The 19,713-nt window shown below is 38.1% G+C and overlaps 1 protein-coding gene across 3 annotated transcripts in view; it reads right to left on the bottom strand.

The window, feature by feature from the left end:
- ARHGEF3 (Rho guanine nucleotide exchange factor 3) overlaps positions 1-19,713 on the bottom strand; it is a 115,130-nt gene that overhangs the window by 58,916 nt on the left and 36,501 nt on the right. For all 3 annotated transcript variants that reach the window (XM_042880387.1, XM_042880390.1, XM_042880388.1), the window contains 2 exons: positions 18,012-18,078; positions 1,662-1,724 (listed from right to left, as the gene is read on the bottom strand). In XM_042880387.1, coding sequence (XP_042736321.1) covers positions 1,662-1,724; positions 18,012-18,078 — 130 coding nt within the window. The remainder of the gene's footprint in view (positions 1-1,661; positions 1,725-18,011; positions 18,079-19,713) is intronic.

Here is a 19,713-nt window from a genome sequence, read left to right as displayed (position 1 = left end):
CAGTCTGTCAAGTTTGTCAAGTTTTTTTTTTCATTAATTTGTCCAATCTGACTTTTGAAACCCAGCAAACTTTTTGCACCCAGAACACACTGTACCAGAATTCTATCTGCTATGTGCTAGGTGAAGTAACCTTTCAGGCTTAGTGTGAATGAGCCCCAGATCAGAAGAGTATGAACAGCCTTACAAGGATCATATCTTGGAGAACTTATAGAAAAAAAATTACTCACTTTTTTTTTCCCCTCCAGAAGTTTCAAGCATATTGATTCTATCTTATACAGATAAAGTTACAAACAGTAACATCTTTCTCATTATTATATTTTCCTTCTTTGGCTGCTGTTCTTTGGGCAGAAGATGCCTTGCATGTGAATAGTGCAGAGCTATAAGTGGAGCCACATAACCACAGCAGTGAAGTGGTAGCCCAACATGAAGTCTACCAGGATTAACTAGCACACTCATTCAGCTCAGGCTGTCGCGAATCTATGATCTCCAAAATGGCCCAGGATTCTACCAGTCAACTTGAGGCGCCTGTGAGAGTTTGCATGTCTGCACACATCCATGCAGATGAACCCTTAAATTCAACTGCTTCTTCAAGAAACATTTATACTAAATAAAAACTAAATTTGATAAAGAAACCACAGCAGTAGGTATGACATCTGCTAATAGGTTAAATTTGCCAAAGCTTTTATTCTCTATTTTTAACTTACTTTTTCTGTCTGTACTGCATGAAAATTCTACAGAAAGGGAAAAGTGCTTCAACAGCTGACTGTGGGGAAAAAAAAAACTGAAAACAACAATAAAAACACCAAAGGGAATGATGAATTCATCTACGTTTCTTTTACTTCCATGGATTTATTTTACCAAATGCTAAATGCTAAAAGTTAGTTTTACATGGGAAACAGCACACAACTATTTGACACACACACAAACTTTGATTCAACATCCATCAAAATTAAGAGAACTGTTTTAGTCCCTATAGATCATTTTTCCAGTACACAGACTTCAATCAGTGAAGTGTTGCTTCTTTTTTTTTAAACAATAATATCAGTTTTAACCAACTCAGCAGTCAATGTTTCACTTTTACATACAGAAACAACTAAGAATTACTTAAGAGTTCAGAAACAGCAAATAAATTTTATATATGTACCTTAAAACCATGTAATTTTATAAACATATTTGCTATTGGCTTCTTCACATCTGAAGAGTGATAGAAAATCACAGCTGTGTTTCAGTGGGCCACTTCAAAAATGATGCACCTAGGTCACATAACCGCAGTAACATCACATTGCACAGCTTCACAACACCAGCACTATCCATCACTGACGTAACTGAAATAAATCCTCTCACATACCGCATAATAGGACAAAAGATCTATATTTAAGTGCTGTATTCACAATGCCCATTTGCCCTGATAATTATTTACTAATAAGAGATTCACTGCTTCATAACAAACTGTCATTCTAACTTCTCATCTTTCTCTTTAAAAGTACCCCTACGGAAAAATGAAAAGTAGTAACACCTTTTAATTTAAATAAGCAGAACAAATTATTCATGCTGTGTATGAAAACAATACAGCTAAAAAGACAAATGGGTTTGCTTCAGAGCACCAATAACATTTTTTATTTTATAAGGAGAGGCAAAAGGAAAACCAAGAAATCACTCACGCTTGTATCCAGGCTGCAGATACTGATGGTATCTTCATCTTGAGTACTCTGTTTTCGTTTCTTCTATAAAACAAAATGAAAATAAAAGCTCAGTTTTCATGAATGTTACCAACTACTAGCAGCCTGATCCTGAAATAGGTACACATAATGGAATCTCACACACACATACACAGCACTTCTACCCTCACTAGTCATTACAATTACCACACATGTGAATTTAAGCTTTATTTTCACGTGTTCAAACCCTATCAGCATAAGTAAATTAAACGTTTTCTTTTTGTGCCCATAGTGAGTTAGGGTCACTTACATTTACACACTTTTATCTAACACTTCATTTATTACACTTTAGACTAATACACTTTTATTTCTAACTAGATTTGTGAGTAATTGTTGCATGTTGTAAACTGTACTTCAGCACTGGATATGGCAATTTTTGCAGCTAATGAAACTGTCTGGGTGAAAAAACCTTTGTTGTTGAAATCCAGTATTTACATTTTTGAAAACTTACATTCAGTGCTAAAGTACTCCTCTCAGCCAAGCAATGCTGTATAATGACGAGACAAGGTGAAATACACTGGAGGAATTAAATTAACATGTAGTAGGATTTCAACATCCATGTCAGTGACTGGGTTCTGCTCTACATGCAGCTTTTGTTTTGAAAAAAAAATGACAGCTCCTCCTTGATGCCCTTTCACAGGTTCATCACAAGACTGATCTTCATGCCCTTCAAATGAGAAGTATGAAATTTCATTTAACAGAGCTCTGCATTTCTTACAGACCAGGAAGATTTAGGAAACAAGAGAAGCCACAGAATATATGATCCTTATTTATCCAGCTGTGTTGTCTTCCGCTGTCAAGTAGAGATAAGCACTCACAATAGCTGGGATTCAGTTCCCAGTCTACAGAAGTCAAAAGTAGAACATTAAAAAAAAAAAAACAAAAAAAAAACCAGCACCACACAGATGTCACACTGAACTCCCACATTTTAAGACAGCCAAAGTTCAGCTACAAGCCAGGATCCTCACATTGTGCAGGTAGACGAGGCCATTTCTATTTTCTGAATCTCACAGAAGTATTAAACACATCTTGAAGTCAAGAAAGGTAATAAAATAGGAAATACAGATGCACTGCATGTACACACTCTGTACCTGTGAGTCTTCAGGCTACAGCAGGTTCAAGAATATTTACCATAAAACACAGAAGTTTTTATTTCACCATGTTTAAAAACAAAAGTAGAGGTGTTGAAAGTTTTTGTAATTACCTATTAGTTTAGAGCAGATCTTTGAGTTGCACTGTATTTGATTAACAATTTTGCTGTCTTTTTTGAAGAAATTCAACTTGTTTCATTTTTCTTCCTCCTGGCAATGGTGATTTTAAAATCAATGACCAGCTGTTCTGACACTGCTTTTATTACTAAACTTAGAAACAGAAACTGGATTATGAGCTCCCCAACCACATTACACAGTGAAAGGTGTTCTGTAAAAGTAAATCTCAGACCTCAGATGGTGCATAATCAAATCTCTCTTACAGTACAGTTCTTGGGTGGATATGCACAGATGGACATGATATAACTGTAATGACAGCTTGGGTTGGGATTTGTTAGTCACAGGAGTATAAAAATGGTGTAAAATTAAGTAATTAAGCCTCAGTCTGCAAAAATTGGAGTTAGTTACACACGGAAGAATCAATGCAATGCAACAAAAGATGGTTAATCCATCATTCAGAGAAAAACAAAGGAATTCTGTTCTGCATCAGAAGCTATCAACCAAAAAGACATCAGGAGATTCTGTTCATCATCACTGAGATGCTTCAGTATGTGTTCCTAACACAGTATAGCCAACAAAAACCATGAAGTTGTTTTCTTTTTTTAATGTAAATCCTGTGTATGCTGTCTCCTGTAATGGAACAGATGTAATTCCACTGTTAATGAAGAGGAACAAGACACAAGTACAGTTTCTTTGTTAAATAACTGACTTACAGGCTCACTCACTGGCAGCCACACAGCTTCAGCTCAAGAAAGTGTGTGGCAGCTCCAATGCAACAGAGCCCTGTTGAAAAGTAATGCCAACTAAGAAAGGCACAGGCAGCCCAGGAAGACTGCAAGATTAGAGGAAGCACAGAGGAAAGATCATCCTGCGGCTGTAGCAGCGAAGTTACCCAACAGCAACTATGTAGTAAGCTTTGGACCAGTGCATTTAAACAGAGTATATGGGTTCAAAACATGGAGCTATAGTTCACAAAGTAGCATCTATGGAGGATAAGAGTCCAAGGCAAGGCTGCTGAAAAAAAGCACAGCATAAAACAGTTAATACATGAATACTGACTTACACCCCACAAGTTATATAACTAAATGTTAGTTTGCTCATTAGAAACAAACTTGTATCAGCTGTGATGTACAGACTAAGAGAGATGAAAGCAGAGCTGTAAGGAAAACAGCAACCCTGGGTGAGCCAGGACAGGTCAGTGAAGGTTGCTTGGCCTTGATCCTAAAAGATCACTTTCCCTGCTGCATTTCAGCACTTCTACTTTCTGAAAAGTAACAAACCAAACAAACAAAAGCAAAATTTCTTGTCTGAAAGTTTGTCCCAAGGACACTGCTAGCCAAGTCATTTTGTACAGAAATTGACAAATAGCATCAACCACTGTTAATGCTTTAATTTTCTAAGAATTTCAAGGGTTGTCACCATATAAGGTGAGGGAAAAAGCCAACATGGCAAAACTTATTCCAGTAATTGAGCTACCAGATACAGTTCTTTGCCCATAATAAGTGGATTAGAAGCAAAGTCTGCACTCGATATTGCTCATTAAATTAATCCCTGCTCCCTGTGAGCTTCTTTTACCCAAAGGAGTTACAACTACAGGCTCAGTTGCCACAGTGCAAGGCAGCTGACCTCTTTATCTCTCATGTGCCAGAAAATAAGCCCTTAAATATTACTCTCCATCATATATTTAAGGTCATATCACTTTATCTCAATAATTTGGTGTACATTCCTTTCACAAAAGATGCTAGAAGTATATAAGCACAAAGAAATAGCTTTACACTGAGCCCAGAAGGAATCTGTGAATAAGTGCTGTACGTAGTGCACACATTTAGGGCAGAATAAAGCTTCCCTGCAAAGCTGAAGGTCACAGACAAATTAATTTATAGCCCAAAAACAGAAATCAGCTAAGTGCCATGTTAAGGAACAAGCAGAACTTCCTGACACGACTTAAGTAAGCAGGTCCCTCAATGAGCTTGAACATCTGTTTTACACACTGACATATTTATTTGTCATTTGGGCAAAATAATTCTAATCACATCGTATCACATGATGTTAGATCTATCATGCCAGTTTACATCATCGCACAGTGCTGTGTTAAGCCAAAAACGACAACGTGAATCTTCACTCAGTACATCACCTGTACTGGCCCATGCATAGCACAGCAGAGATGGACTGATTTTCTAATTCTTTTCATTGCCAGGCACACAAAGCATCCCAAGTTGTTTGTGTCACATTGTTTACAATCATCCATGGTCGTGACAGTCACCAGTTTTTATAATTGTTTTTCTTAGGACAGCATGGCCTGAAGAGATATGTGCAGTAGGAAAAAGACAAATGACAAAGCTTATTTATAAGTAAATGAATATTCCAGACGAACATTTTTGTCATTGTAACACAAAAGGAGATTCTGACTAAACATTTCAACCTTTTTCTCACTGCAGTTAACAACGTGTGCCTTGAATCCAGCTTACATTGAGTATAAAATTACAAGGCAAAATATTAGCGACCTTCTATCTTGAGGCTAGCTGAATAATGCCTAATTTAACATTTCCTGCCACAGGTGGTGGGATATAACCTCACATGGCAGACTCTAGAAGTTGACTACAAGAGGCAGTAGCCGTGTCACCTTACCCAGCTTAAAGCCAGAACGTTCATGATACTGGAACAAGAATAACCCCCACAAAGGATTGTTTTCCATGCTATCACATTACTATTGTACTGACATTCAAGTTACTAAGATGAAATAAAGGCACAGATGCTTTGAAAAGAAAATGACATGGTGCAACGTAAGGTTCTTGAAACAAGAACAAGTCTGTATAATGGGAAACCATGTCATATTAACCACATGAACATCTGTGCAACAAGCAGCGAGACTCCTAGGGATTTGTTGTTGAATACAGTCTTCCTGATAAATCTCATTCAGAGCTAACCCATTCCAATTTCACAACACTGCTAATTCATTCGTTTATTCATAGCTTAAGCTTCACAAGAAATTAATTCATCACCTTTCAAGACCGGCTCTTTTTACCTTACCTCAGCCTACTGCTCACCTGCACAGCAGCACCAGCTGATGTCCTTGGCCACACGCTGAGAGCCCCAACAGCCTGGAGGCATGGAAAGTCCTCCACTGCCTTCCTTCCAGCTGAACAACACACCACGCATGCCTTCTTGGGCTGTAACTTCAGAGTACTGATTTCTAACACAAAACTTTAAGGAGAAGCACTATCTACCCTACATCCCAGTATCAGTGTTTTCTATTACCTTTCCAAAAGATCTTGCTTAAACTTCAAAGAGAGCCAAAAATTCCTTGAAATCTTTATATATGGAAATAAGTTGTATTATATTTCCACTGCCCTCTACTGTTTTGAATATGAGACGTAGATTTCTTTTTCATGATACAAAAACCTAAGCAAAAGCTTAATTCCTACTGAAGGAGATGACCTCATTGCCCACAGGTTTGTGGGTGCCATGTCCCACAATGTCCCATGTGGGTGCCATTTGGCTGGTGGGCTGTGTGAATATCAGAAGCAGTAACAGAACTTGTTAGTTCTTGGTGTCCCAAGCAAAAACGCAACAAAAATGACAGACCTTAATTCTGTTACAGCACAGCAGAAAATTTCTAAGACAATCACTGAACCTCGGGAAGCTAGCCTGGCAAAATTGCAGCTCCTTTTCATCTCTCTCTGAGCAAAAATTAAAGTTTTATTTCTACAGCACTGTCAATATGGATTCAAGATTTTCCACTCCATGCAATATGAAATGAACACCAAAGTGAACAATGAAATCAAAATTACATTCAGTGCGTTTAACACAAACAACAGGAAATGGGTGTGCATGTACGGGATGCTGTAGGGACAAGGATCAGCAGAGCTTTGTTTGAGGACTGATAGTTATTCTATCTTAATTTAAACCTTCTTCCTTCCCCTTTTCAGAAGACAGGGAGAGCATCAGACAGCGGAATCTAGCAGAGAGCTGAACATGCTGAAATTTCCTCAGTGTGCTACAAAGTGAACCAAATTCAGATAAATAAATTAAATATATTTTTACTTCTTTCTCCTAGAGAATTCCTCACTACATGAGTCATCAGCAATCATAATTACATGACCTTTACTGAGTCAGAACTTCAAGACAGACTTGAAGACTGCTACATTCATTAGACTTTTAACTAACAATTACAACCAATATCCAAGCATTCTAAATTTGCCTGTGTAGAAACAAAAATTCAAAGGCATTGTGCCCCGACTGACAAAAGAAGTCGGTGCACAAACAGTGCCCACATCTCCATCACGCTGACCTGATGAGAATGAGCTTCCTCACCTTCTAAGTTTACATTGAAAGAGTTTATTATAGACCCAGTAGTAAAATCAAGAATAAAACAGAAGTGGAGTCTTTACCCTTCAGTCATTGTGCTCCTGAAGGCCTGAGACCTCCCCTGTCTGGGCAGCACTGAACTTCCCTGGCTTCAGCTGAACACGAACACAGCTGTCAGCCACTACTTCTGCTTCCAAACCTGCATCACCTGTGTGTGGCTTTTGTTCGTGGAATGAAAATCACAATGAAACTTTCTCACTTGAAAAACAGATTTGTTCTAGTGATTTTTTTTTCTTAGTTTTTCTCTTTTAAGAACTTCAAGAGTCTTAAGGAGCTTTTCATTGCTGTTTCTGTACACAGCACCAGAACCACATACAGCAGAAGGAAAATTTCCATAAGGTATGTCTCCATGTGACTTTTAATGACTTACATTTGCATAAATTGCAGTCATCCTTTACTACTCTTACATTCTTTGTTGGTTTGCCTTCCCTCAGCCTCTTGCATTCAGCATCATTATGCTGCTCTGCCATTCAAGCCACAGACAGGTTCCTCTATGGTGCTGGATCCAAGTGCCTCAAGTGCTGTTCCTCAGCATCACAGATGGGAAAAAATGGCTGCACCAAAAATGGATTTTTCAGCATGGATAAAAGCATCAACCTTTGACTAAAATCACATGCTGTTATTTCTTACTTCTGTCTTTCACTTATATTGAACCCAAACACAAATACACTTCTGCTCAATTCCTCAGGAAACAAGACTCATGTAAAATTGGTGGAAATCCCCACGACTCCTGATTCTAGAGTTATTTTTCTTTTAAAGTGTTTTCTTATCCAGTTTCAATCAAAATTGACAAAGGGCTGATGTTTGCAATGATTGTGGAAGATATAGATAGCAAAGGCATCAAAATATGCACCCAACTTGAAAGCTTTCAACATGAGCTCCTTAATACACCAGCGAATCCACGTGATCTTACATCACTGACAGACATGCATCCTCCCTGGCATTCCACAACAGCCACAACATTTATTAGATTTCTTTTGCTATACATTGTTGAGTAAGCAACAACCAAAATACATACCCACAGCAAATATGAATATTAAATACATCCAAAAAGACTAAATCAATTGTACAGCACAGCGGTTAATAATCAGCAGCCTCACTCTTGAGCTATTTAATAAACACTGAGAAATCAAATGCATAACATTTATTAAAGCGAGTTTCACAAGCTGAATAACTCTATTTCTCAGACTGTCTTGATAAACTTCCTCAGCCTGCTGCAATTTTTATATACCTCTCATAAACACAATTTAAGTCAGAACCACATAAAGCATTCCACATATGATCTTAAAAACATTCGGAGCAGTAAATTCGTCATAAACCATCTCTCTTGATGCTGAAAATTCTGTTGAAGGGAACATAAAACACAATATATCCAATTAAGAATTTAGTTTTAATCTTCAGTATATTTGAGCCACATTCTCTGCAGCAAACACAAGAGCATGCAGGCCACTGAACAGAGCCTTGCCTCACATTCCAGCTCCTCACTTTTATCACCTTTATTTTTAAGAACTTCAAAGTGAATTTTATTCGACATATGCACAAACGTTTCAAAACAACTTTGCTTCTCAACTAAGAGGCTCTGCAGCCAGTTGCAGGCTAGGATTAGATCTGCAAAGTTAGACATGTAGTTATGATGCTGATGCACTACTCTTATTGGTAACCAATAGGCCAAAATTAAAATCCCACACAAGTCACTTAGAATAATCAAGAATTAAATGCTAACCATTTCCTGTATTTATGATCAGTCTTGCCGCTTTCCAAGATGCAAAGTCTAAAAGCACAGACAGTTTTCCAGGTAATACTTCACACACATGCAAGCACAGCACAGTAATTATGCTCTGCAAATATACTATTACATAAGATCTGTTAACAGCTTTCACTTTGGCAATGCATAAACTTGTCCATATAGTTTTAAATGTTCCCATTTGAATTCTAGCATCAGAAAAAAATGATTGGTTTTATGCCAGCAGAGACAAATTTACATATTTATGGTAATACAGACTAATGAAAAGCAAAACAAACAAACAAAAAAAAAAACAAAAACCCAACCAACAAACCAAACAAAAAAAAACACATCAACCCCTATGGTCCCACAACAATAAAATTCCAACACATAGAGAAAACCAAACCACCACCTATCCCACCAGGAATAGCAGAGTATATGTATATGCATTTTTTAGAAATCTCATTCTTACAGAAGGAAACATTCCCACTAAGCACTATTTTTTCATTGACACAGTTTTAAATCCTGCCACACTTGGAAGCATTATCTGTGCAATTTCAACTTACTACAATGCCATGCAAGCAAACAATAAAAAGTGGCTCTATCCTGAGTGTACGCTTACCTGGTAATGCACAAAAAAACAACACCACACCATGAGGTACTTTGTATCGTACTCAGATTTAGGAGGCTTCCTAATCTTCAGTATGGCAGTGAAAACTCTTTGCTGCAAAGAAGCCCCTATGTTTCTCGTTCAGCTTTCGGCAGGAACTCCTCCCCACGCGGCCACATAGCTTTGTCTCGCTTCCTGTCATGCAGCATACAAGTACTATCATCAGCTGAGTGACACATATCGGCACGTCTCTCTCTGCTTTGCTTGTTTTTTTTTTCCCCCAAGACTGCTCTGAATAATATTTTTGAAGATAAAAGTGCTTTAAAAATTGCTAACCAACGTGAAGAGAATGGCAGTGGTATGGCAAAGGTAAACGCAACACTGATGCGTTTCAAGTAGTAGGTAAGTGCTTGGGGGAGCTTTGGGATTCAGCAACTGAAACACAGCCTGCCTCCTACATGCTCAGTTCTCAAATAATTGCAACGGCCTTTAACTCTAAAGAGCATAACTATCTCTAAATATAGATGCCTCCGTCAGAAAATAAACATCTGGTATATACTAGGTGAAGCTTTTGAACATCTAGTTCACAGAAAAATTCAGTGTTCCAGAAGTTAAGAATTCTGCTAAACAGCACTTAAATTAACAGAGGCACAAGGACAATAGCTCAGCAAAGACTGTTATAGAATCAGCCCAGAATTCAAGCCCAAAGATGAGGCTGGCGGAAGGCCCAAATTTTTCATCTGAGGACATGTCAAGGAAGTGCAACGTCTGATTTTATCTGTGGGAGTTCTCTACAAGTGAAAAACTCACCCCATCACAGGAAACCCTAATCCTTTGCCATCGGAATTTGGTAATCCCTCACCCAGGTTTGAAAAATAAATACTTTGAAAAAGCTCTGGGCAAGATCCAGAACATAGGATTAAATGTTAGATGCTGAAGTTCAGAACTGTGACCCAACAGTTTTGCCTTGGCAGTTGGTGCTCACTCCTACAAAACAGAGCATTCCCCAAGACACTTGAGACCTAAAAATTTCTGTGGAGGCAGCCCCAAATGAAAATGATTTTATTCATATTTCTTTATCATAAATATGGAAGGTCTCTCATCTTCTGCTTTCAGTCGCGTTGTGCAAACTAACCTTCCTAGAATGGGTCCATAACTGCCCTCATTTCATGACAGTTTCACAAGGCTATCAGTCTGCTTTGGATGAAGACAAGGCTGAAACTTAGAGCACATTTGTGAGAATATTTAAGGTTGTTAATCACTGAAAACTTGAAACAGTATTTGGAAAAGTCAAAAGCTTTCCAAAGGTTGTTGGCACAGGTTGAAGCTGTTTTCTATCTGTTATGTGACTAAGGGATGCTAAAGTTAACACTCAAAAAAATTTTACAATTAATCACCATCTAGAGCGACTGCACCATTGTATACTTTTTTAATCAAAGGCAATGTAATCAATGTTTATAAATGTGCATTTTAAGAGTTTTGAAATCTTATCTCAAATCACATTAGGTTCGTGTTATAAGCAGTGCTTCATAGGCCTTGAATAAATTTAGCAAGATATTAAAAGACCACCATCACGTTGCTCTTACTAGGCACGTGCCAGATTTTAAAAGACAGCTTTATTTATGAACTGCTCTGTGCTTACTGGATACAGAAAATAGCATTAGCTTTCAGTAAGAATCTTGTGCTCATGTTTATTTTATACATAACTAGGACTCATTCTAAGATTGAGATGTCTTACAGCAAACCTGGCCGTTGAAACACTTCAGTAGTTAGGAAGAACAAACTGGTGAAGTGGGTACCAAAAAACCCACTCAGAATGCTTCATCCATTCCAGAATGCTTCTTCCTTTCTGTTGAAAACAACAGAAGGAACTCCACTTCCTTCCCCACCATCAGCTCCCAAGTTCTTACAAGCTCTTTCAGTTCTTCCTAGGATTCCCTTCTCCTTCACTCCTTACAGGACTTTGAATAGATTTCTGCCATAGATACAACTTGACAACGTAGATCAAAACCTGTGGAATGGCAGATGGAGAGCCAGAGAACTGAAGGAAACCTCTACTGCAGCATTGAGGATTTCCCAGCTGTTTCAGTAGATGGTGATTTTTCAACCATTTACAAACGCATATCCCATTTATTTACTTTAAAACTAATCTAAGCGCTGACAAACCAGAAGTTTTTACAACAAATTCATACTGATCACTGACCATTTTTACACCTAAGAGCACTGGGAAACTGAACAACACCCCCTCACAATGATTTGGTTAGAAGAACAAACAGGTTGCTATGGCATCAAGTTCTACTGGATGCATCATCATTAGCACAGCCATTCTGCCCAATATTTATTTTAAATTAAAATTGCTATTCTGAAACAATGTAACAATTAAAACGCCAACTTATATTTCAAATTTGTTTCTAAAAAGCTGTTTTCTCAAACAAAATGCTATGAAGTTCAGATGGAAAACAGCACCACACTGCTAACCATTACAATGAAAGTTTCTGAAATACAGTTATAGGAAATACTGATTTCACATCACGTGTTCTCAAAAAGCAGTCACTGCTGGGGTGGGGAGAAACAAATACAAAGAAGTGGGCAGAGTTTGGTGTGAGTTAAATTGAGCACAGGTCAAGTTCATCTGCTGTTGAACAAAGAAAAGAACAGTAAATGACAGCAGGAGTACAAGGTAACACCCAAACTATGATTAAAGGCAGGAAACCTGCTATATAACAGAACATCAAACTAGGCCTAGGAGAACGACAACTGGACCTTTCTGCTTTATCACACATGGCTTCTAGCTCAGTACTGTTTGTATGTGCAACAGAGTTGGTATAACAGGTTTATAGCACACGCAAAATACTTCTACTATAAATAACAAATCACACCCAGAACAAAAATAAACTTGTTACAAAACACTTTGAGAGATCCATAAAACAAAGTCCCACAGCGTTAATAAAGTGGCTGCATACAGCATATTTCCAGAAAATATCTATTCTGTGAAAATATAACGTGAAAATATAACAAAACTTGAGAAAAGAGATATATTATTTATAAACTGACGATATTAATTTGAATGAATCCAAGATATAATAAATGTAATGCATACCTTCTACAATGCAAATGATGTCTTGCAGATGTAAAAAGCCTATGAGTCTACTCAACACAAGATTTCTGCAGCACTGCTGTATGAGAAGAACCTTGTCACATACACATCCCACTGGTCCTTCAAAAGGATGCAGCCATTTATCACAGGTCTAAGAACTCACTTACAAATCACGTTTTGCTGGAATAAAACATTCTGATTTTCTGACATGACTATGATCCAGTTACGCAAAACCCACACAATGAATTTCTGATAGCATCTCTATTTTTTTGCCAACATAAACCTTGCTGTTCCAAGAAAAATTAGCCTTGTGACTAATCAACAACAGCTCCAATGGTTTGCTCAAAAACAAAACCAATAATAAACTAAAATATTTAAAGCTCCACCCATAGGTTAAACCGGGAAGACATCAAAGCCAGCTCTCTTAATAGTAAAAAAAAAAAAAAAACCAGCATCCAAGGTGTATGCTTTGACAATTTATGAGCTCTAGTCTCCTGAACTACAAGTAGTGCATCATGGATAGAGATTTCTAATGCTCTTATTGTCTCCAATGTTGCTGCTGTGAAGAGTTTAAAGTTTCCCCACCCCTGCAAATCTACAAAGAATGAACTGCAAGACTACAGAGGAAATCTACTTCTACTGAACCTGTAATGCAGGTGTGATGTTTACAGTCTTCTAAGACACTAATGCAGAAAGACTTACAGAATTGCTTCTTACCACTGCTAATACCAGATATCAGAGGCATTCTGGCCTGAACACTGACAGAAGCACAACAGTCCCTCCACAAAATCAGGATAAAAGAAATCCTGAACTAAGACTAAAGGGGTGGAAGTGCTAAAGCAATTAAACTCTGAAGTGGAGGAGTTTGCAGTCCCACTGAAAGAAGAAAGGGGGAGGGATCTAATAGGAGCAAGCAGAGCACAAGTATACGTCATCTCTTAGAAAGAAGAAAAAGAAATGGCGAATTTTCTTTTTGAAGAAGGGCGAAATGGATCAGAGATCAAGAATCCACCTACTATTTCCTTAGCAAGCTGCAAAATGTTAGGAAAAAATCAGAGGACTGTCCACAGAGGGAAATACACAAGCACACAGTGAGAGCAGGCACAAGGAGCAGGGACACCAACAGCACTGCCCCTGGCAGAGCAGCCCCCTCCTCCTGCACAATGGCATTATACACAAGAAACACTTTGCTTGCTCCAAGGAGGAAACTATTGAAATTGTGTCTGCAAAATGCAAGTGCATTAAAAAAGAGAAAAAAACATAATCGTGCTTTTTAATGCATACAATAACATGTCTTAGAAAATGAATTGGTTTTATATTGTTCATACTTCACTACAAGATAATGGTACTGAAGCATGTTTAAACTACAGACATTAGATGATCAGTTTTCTTCAACAAGTCCAACTAAAAGCCTGTCTGATACCGTAACAGCCTCTGCTATGAGTAACTTTACTGCGTAAGCAATGTCTGTATCCACTGGTACTCAATTGAATAGAACCAGTCAGAATCCAGAAGCAAGAGGTGTTTTCTGCAGTGGTACATGACTATGTAACTTATATAATTAATCATCAAGTTAAAATCAGGAAAAAAAGAACTTCTCTCTTAGGAACCCGCACCTTATATAGTCATGTACCCTGAAGGGAAAAAATGAAGTCTGCCAGCCTGCACAAAACACACACACAGTTTTGCAAATACTGTCTGAAAAGTGAGGAATTCTTCCCATTTGGCATGAAATACATCTTTTCTCCCCACACACATACCTGAAACAAAATTAGCAAGGAAACAACTTACAAACCTAAAATTGACCTTCAGCAAGCTTAGCACATTTTTATGTCAAGCTTCTCATAAATTATATCAGCTTCCCTCCCAGATGACCATATCTGCTGTTTAGTTAGAAGCTTTTGCAAAACCAAAAAGGAAACAGAAAACAAGGAAATATGAAGAAGCACAGTTGCAGTAAATCTTCAGCCTTTAGACAACCGCACACCAAACATCTCAAAATGTCTCAAGTAGAAAATATTGGTTTAGATTTTGCTACTGATTTATTTTTAGCACTAAAGTTACTGTAGGAGAAATAAAAGAGAAACAAGCATAATGGTTCAGACATCTGTTTAAAATATGCAGGAAGTGATGCTAGCTCTTTGTGGAGCAGTATAGAGGAAAATCAATGACAAGCACAGACAAAAGCAGCATCCTCTGCAGCTATGCCTCCAAACCTGGCACTTCTCATTAACCAGGTAACTGCTTTTCTCTTGACTGCAGTTCCTTCACAGCCACCCGAAGAGCCATATCAGCAGGGCTGCAACAGACCACTCTTGTAAATACATCTAAATAGATCATTAGGAAGAAGTAAGTCACTTAAAGGCTTTTAGTAGCATGAGCCCATCACTCATATAATTAAGGCACTCTAGAAAATTATCCTGCTGGTGAAACCAGAAGTAGTGATTTTGAGGCAGCAGGAGGGGAGATAGACAAAGCAGTTAAAATCTGAGACTCCTTAGGAGAGATTGTCAGGCTTCACGAATTCAGATATGTACAAATAAGCTTGACTGCATTTACTATGGATAACACAGCACACAGGCACACGACTCAAGGCTGTATCATAACTTACGAAGAAGAAAAGAAGCTTTAATTCTCATATCTTCCACCTATAGGTGTATGATTGCACAAATACAGGATGCTTCTGTTTTTCATGTGTTTCTCCTTGTTTCCACACCTGTGTATCTGCTCTCACACACTCTAGCCTTCTTTCATATCCCTCTCTACTCTCTCACACTGTCACTACATCTTTTACTGCTTTCTCCATCATGATTCTCTCTCTTCCAAAGTTCAGCTTCCTCCTCTTTTTCTCTCCAATCCTGCAGCCAGCATCTTCCTTTGCCTTGTTTTTCTTATACTCCAAGTACCTCATCCAGATATATACCTTTCCACTAGAACACTGTTTGCTGGGCACCTGACAGTGCAATCTCTTCAGAGAGCAAATTAATCAGATGCTCTATGAATATATGCAGGAGCACTATACACCTCAGAGATTGCATTGCTTGGTACTTTTAAGCCTAAATCTCATCAAAACAAGAATTATGTCAGACCCTTTGAAAAAGAAAAAAAAACAAAAAAAAAAAAAACCAAAAAAAACCATAATCAGCTCACTGCTGTCACATGGAACACTGCTTAGCCTTCTGGAAATAGTTGCTACTGTTATCTTAAACAGCACTGGCAGAAACATAAATGGTATCATCTTGATATGGAAATTCCCACGGAGGAAATCAAACCATGAGATTCAAAAGAACACCTTAAAATGGAAAATGAATAAATACGTTTAAGCACAGAGAGGAAGACAGAAGCGCAGAGGAGTTTCCCCTTGGTAAAAGTTAAGCATCTGGGCCCTCTTATCTTTCTTTGAGGTTTACGTTGGTGTTTGCTCGCTGATGCTTTAACAAGCCCACTTAATCAGCATGAGATACAGACATGCTAAACCAGTGATCCAACTGCAAAGTGAGGACAGGTAAACTCATAAAACTTCATAACCTTCTGTTTTATTGTCACTGTTGAAATGATCTCGCATTACAATCTGCAGTACAGAAACAGCACAGATGTTTTTAAAAAGCATAGCTATGAATAAGTCATCTCAGCAGTTTTGTTTGTTTCACTCTAGAATGGCACTGATCCACTGTCAATATTAACATAGCTCATTTACCCAACAAGATCTTATACTTACTTAAGAAAAGACATCAAGGACGATCTTTTATCACTAACCATCCATACCAAAACCTTTGTGACCTGAAGTCTGCTCATTGCGTTTTCCATAACACACTTTTTCCACCCATCCAAACAAACCTGATGCTGACACCCTGCAGAAGTCAGCAGAGACCGAACTCTCTGGTCCAGAGCTCAGCTGCCTCAGCTTCAGCATCTGAATAGATTCAGGGAACAACTGCTACAGCTTCTTCCCCATATGCAGTTCTTTATTTTGGATAATTCTCTTCAACCACCCATTACAATGCATTTTATGAAATATTAAAGCTATGGAACTAGAAGTCTGTGTTAGTGTCCCATAAGTCTCCTTAAAAATAACAAGGCAGACAACTCCCACACATCCTCATTTCTATACACAAAGGAAGCAGTTTGAAGATCCTTTTCACAGTAAGCAATAGTGGGTGCTCCACTTAAAAATACCCAAGTCAGTATCAGATACTGTGAAAAATATTTCTAGTTTCAGCGTTTATCATATCATGACCAGCACAGATCAGTACATCTTATACATGTCATTTATTCTTTCAACAACACATTTCAATAACATCTTCTTACTTAAATGCTTTGTTGAAGAAGCTCAAAGAAAGCATATTTACATGCTCTCCTGAATAGAAATTTGTTAGGTTCAGTGCAAGTCAGTTCTCATTACAGGTAGTGGTAATTTATTACTATAGAAAATGAATTTTGCAAGGCAGAAAAACCCTTATTTTGACTTAAAGATTACAGAAACACTGCTCCTCAGATGCAACACACAGTGACTCCTAGACTGTATCCCAAGCTACAGCACTTACACACGTGGCAAATACTCTTGCCATTTGAAAACTACCACCTTAGGCTTTTCAATAGATCAAGTAGAAGGCTCTGTTTCAACAGAGAGACTTGAAAACGATTGACCTGTGTTAGCACTACACCTCAGACCTGAAACAGACATGGAAAAATTGTCTGATACTGCTAAAAATATATTGAAGTTTTCAGTTTCATTTGCTTTGCTTTTTCACACCTCTTTTCATTCTGCTGCTGTGGGAGTGCACATGCGTGCAGATGGCCTTGCTCAGCCAACCAACAAATCAGAAATAAAATCTATTCTCTCCAACCTTGTAAGAAATCCAGGTAATTTCTGCTAGCACCTGTATTTCTGCAAAATTGAGACATTCAAGTTTCCAGTAATTCTACAAACATCTACACTGTAGTTAAAAAAAAAGATAACTTAAAAAATTAAAAAATAGTATAAGTCACTTCAGTCTTGCTGAATAATTCTCAAATACGAAAACAAATCAATTTTACTTCACATTTTAAAATCACACTGTTAAACTGGTTACACTAAATTGTCTCCCCAAATACTTCTTAGTAAATCAACCAATCGCATAAACAAAAACTGGGTTTTTTAGAAAGCACTGTAGAAGGCCACAAAATGAAAGATTTTTATTCTGCTGTTCTGCCATGATTTCAGCACTCACAGATTATACTTCAACAGCTAAGTCACACAGCAATAGGTTGAAGAAGGAAAAAGGTATTAAAACAACATCAAACTTACCCCTCTGAAATTCCAGCCTTTAGTAGAAGGAAACAAGGAAAAATTGTTCTGTTGCTGTTGTTTTGGCCTGCAGAATGAAACAAGGAAAAGCATTTACCAATTACATTTTTAGCTGTCATGTTTTCTACATCAAAAATGGAGTGACAACAGAGGAGAAAAAAAAACAGAATTCAGCTACTGAGACACCTTAGATTTCCTTGGCTGTACTCCTGACAGGCTTCTCTCTTCAGTTCAGACAAACATTTCAATTTAGATGGAGAGCTAAGGGACATGGCAGCCTTACAAGCCTTCAGAGACGCACCGACTTGATGTCTGGCAAGAACTTTGCATCACTGATTTCCAACAAGCAGAGACAGCCCTGACCCTGTGTGCTGCTGAGGCCACAGTTGTGCCAGGTGACGCAGGCTGTGCACATACAGCTCTGCTAGGTGGCCACCAAAGGGCCCCAAAACAGCAAGGCTTTGCCAAGCACCATGCAAAGCAAGCTAGCCATAGCCATGTGTGATGCGAACAACTAGAGGAGCTGACTTCAGGTTTTACTCATTCAAAACCTTCTTCCTACCCTATAATTATCACTGTACAATTATTTCTGAAAAGTAACCATATTATCCACTTCACTCTTAATGAGCACTTTTCACCCATTAAGATCCCGAAGTAAGATCTTAAATGATTCTGCTAAGGTAGGCAAACATTGCTGAGGCTTTACACATGAAGTCAGATCAAAGCTTGGCTGACCTGCTGAAGCTGACCAAACCAACGCACAGTTCGGTGGCAAGGCTTAAGTGCCGAGCACACTGCAACTCAAACCATGCAATTATTTAAATTACAGGAATACGTGACCTGGTTAAAAAACAACCAATTAAATGGCTGCCTGTCAAACCTTCTCTCCATCCAACAATAACAGGACAGATGTTTCTGCACTTCAAGCGCTAGACTAACATGAAAGATCTGGGAGCAACTTCTGCTCTTCACAGTTCCTGAGGGACCTCAACACACTGTGCCCCAAGTCCTGCAGTGTCAGGACAGCAGTAATCATCCCTGTCTTAATTTTCTGTCTCCTCTATTCAGATGTGAAATATTTGGTGTAAAATACTGCATGTATGGACATTTTCATATTACATACGATACGTCATAGAGCTGAGGTCGCAGTAGACATTTTTAGATGTTAACACAATGCCAATAACGTGATACACTATAATCACAACAACTGAGATGGAACTCCAGCCTTGGTGTTAATATTCTCAGGTTTCACTCTGGTAGCCAGCCAGCCATAAACACCACCAATATTTCAAGCACACTGCAGTATACGTCGCAGATTTATGATGACTGTCCAACTGAGTTCTCCTACTACATCTTTCCAAGTTAAAATATTAAGAAATTCAATTTCTAACCCAAGATCCTCAGTGGAACTCTAACTGCATTATGAGAAGAAAAGAATGTGATCAACAACAAGAAGTTACACAGATTATTGATCATTCTAACAGTGTTTTGCATCCATTTTGTCCAGCAGCAGGCACAAATGATCTCAGACTAGAACCAGACTCCAATTTTCCAAGAAGCATTGTTTGCTTTTTCTAGATTTCTTTCTGTTTAAAGCCATTTAAAGCTATATCTTATTTAAAAGCAATTTAAGGCTATAATTATTAAAGAGCCTGCAATACCCAACAGTTTTAAGAAAAAGTGTGCTTCGCTAGTAAAAGCC

Source organism: Lagopus leucura, unplaced genomic scaffold, assembly GCF_019238085.1.
Source record: "Lagopus leucura isolate 7727_CA_CO unplaced genomic scaffold, USGS_WTPT01 Super-Scaffold_100026, whole genome shotgun sequence".
In the NCBI taxonomy this organism is placed as follows: Eukaryota; Metazoa; Chordata; class Aves; order Galliformes; family Phasianidae; genus Lagopus; species Lagopus leucura.
This window is presented reverse-complemented; position numbering and strand designations above follow the sequence as displayed.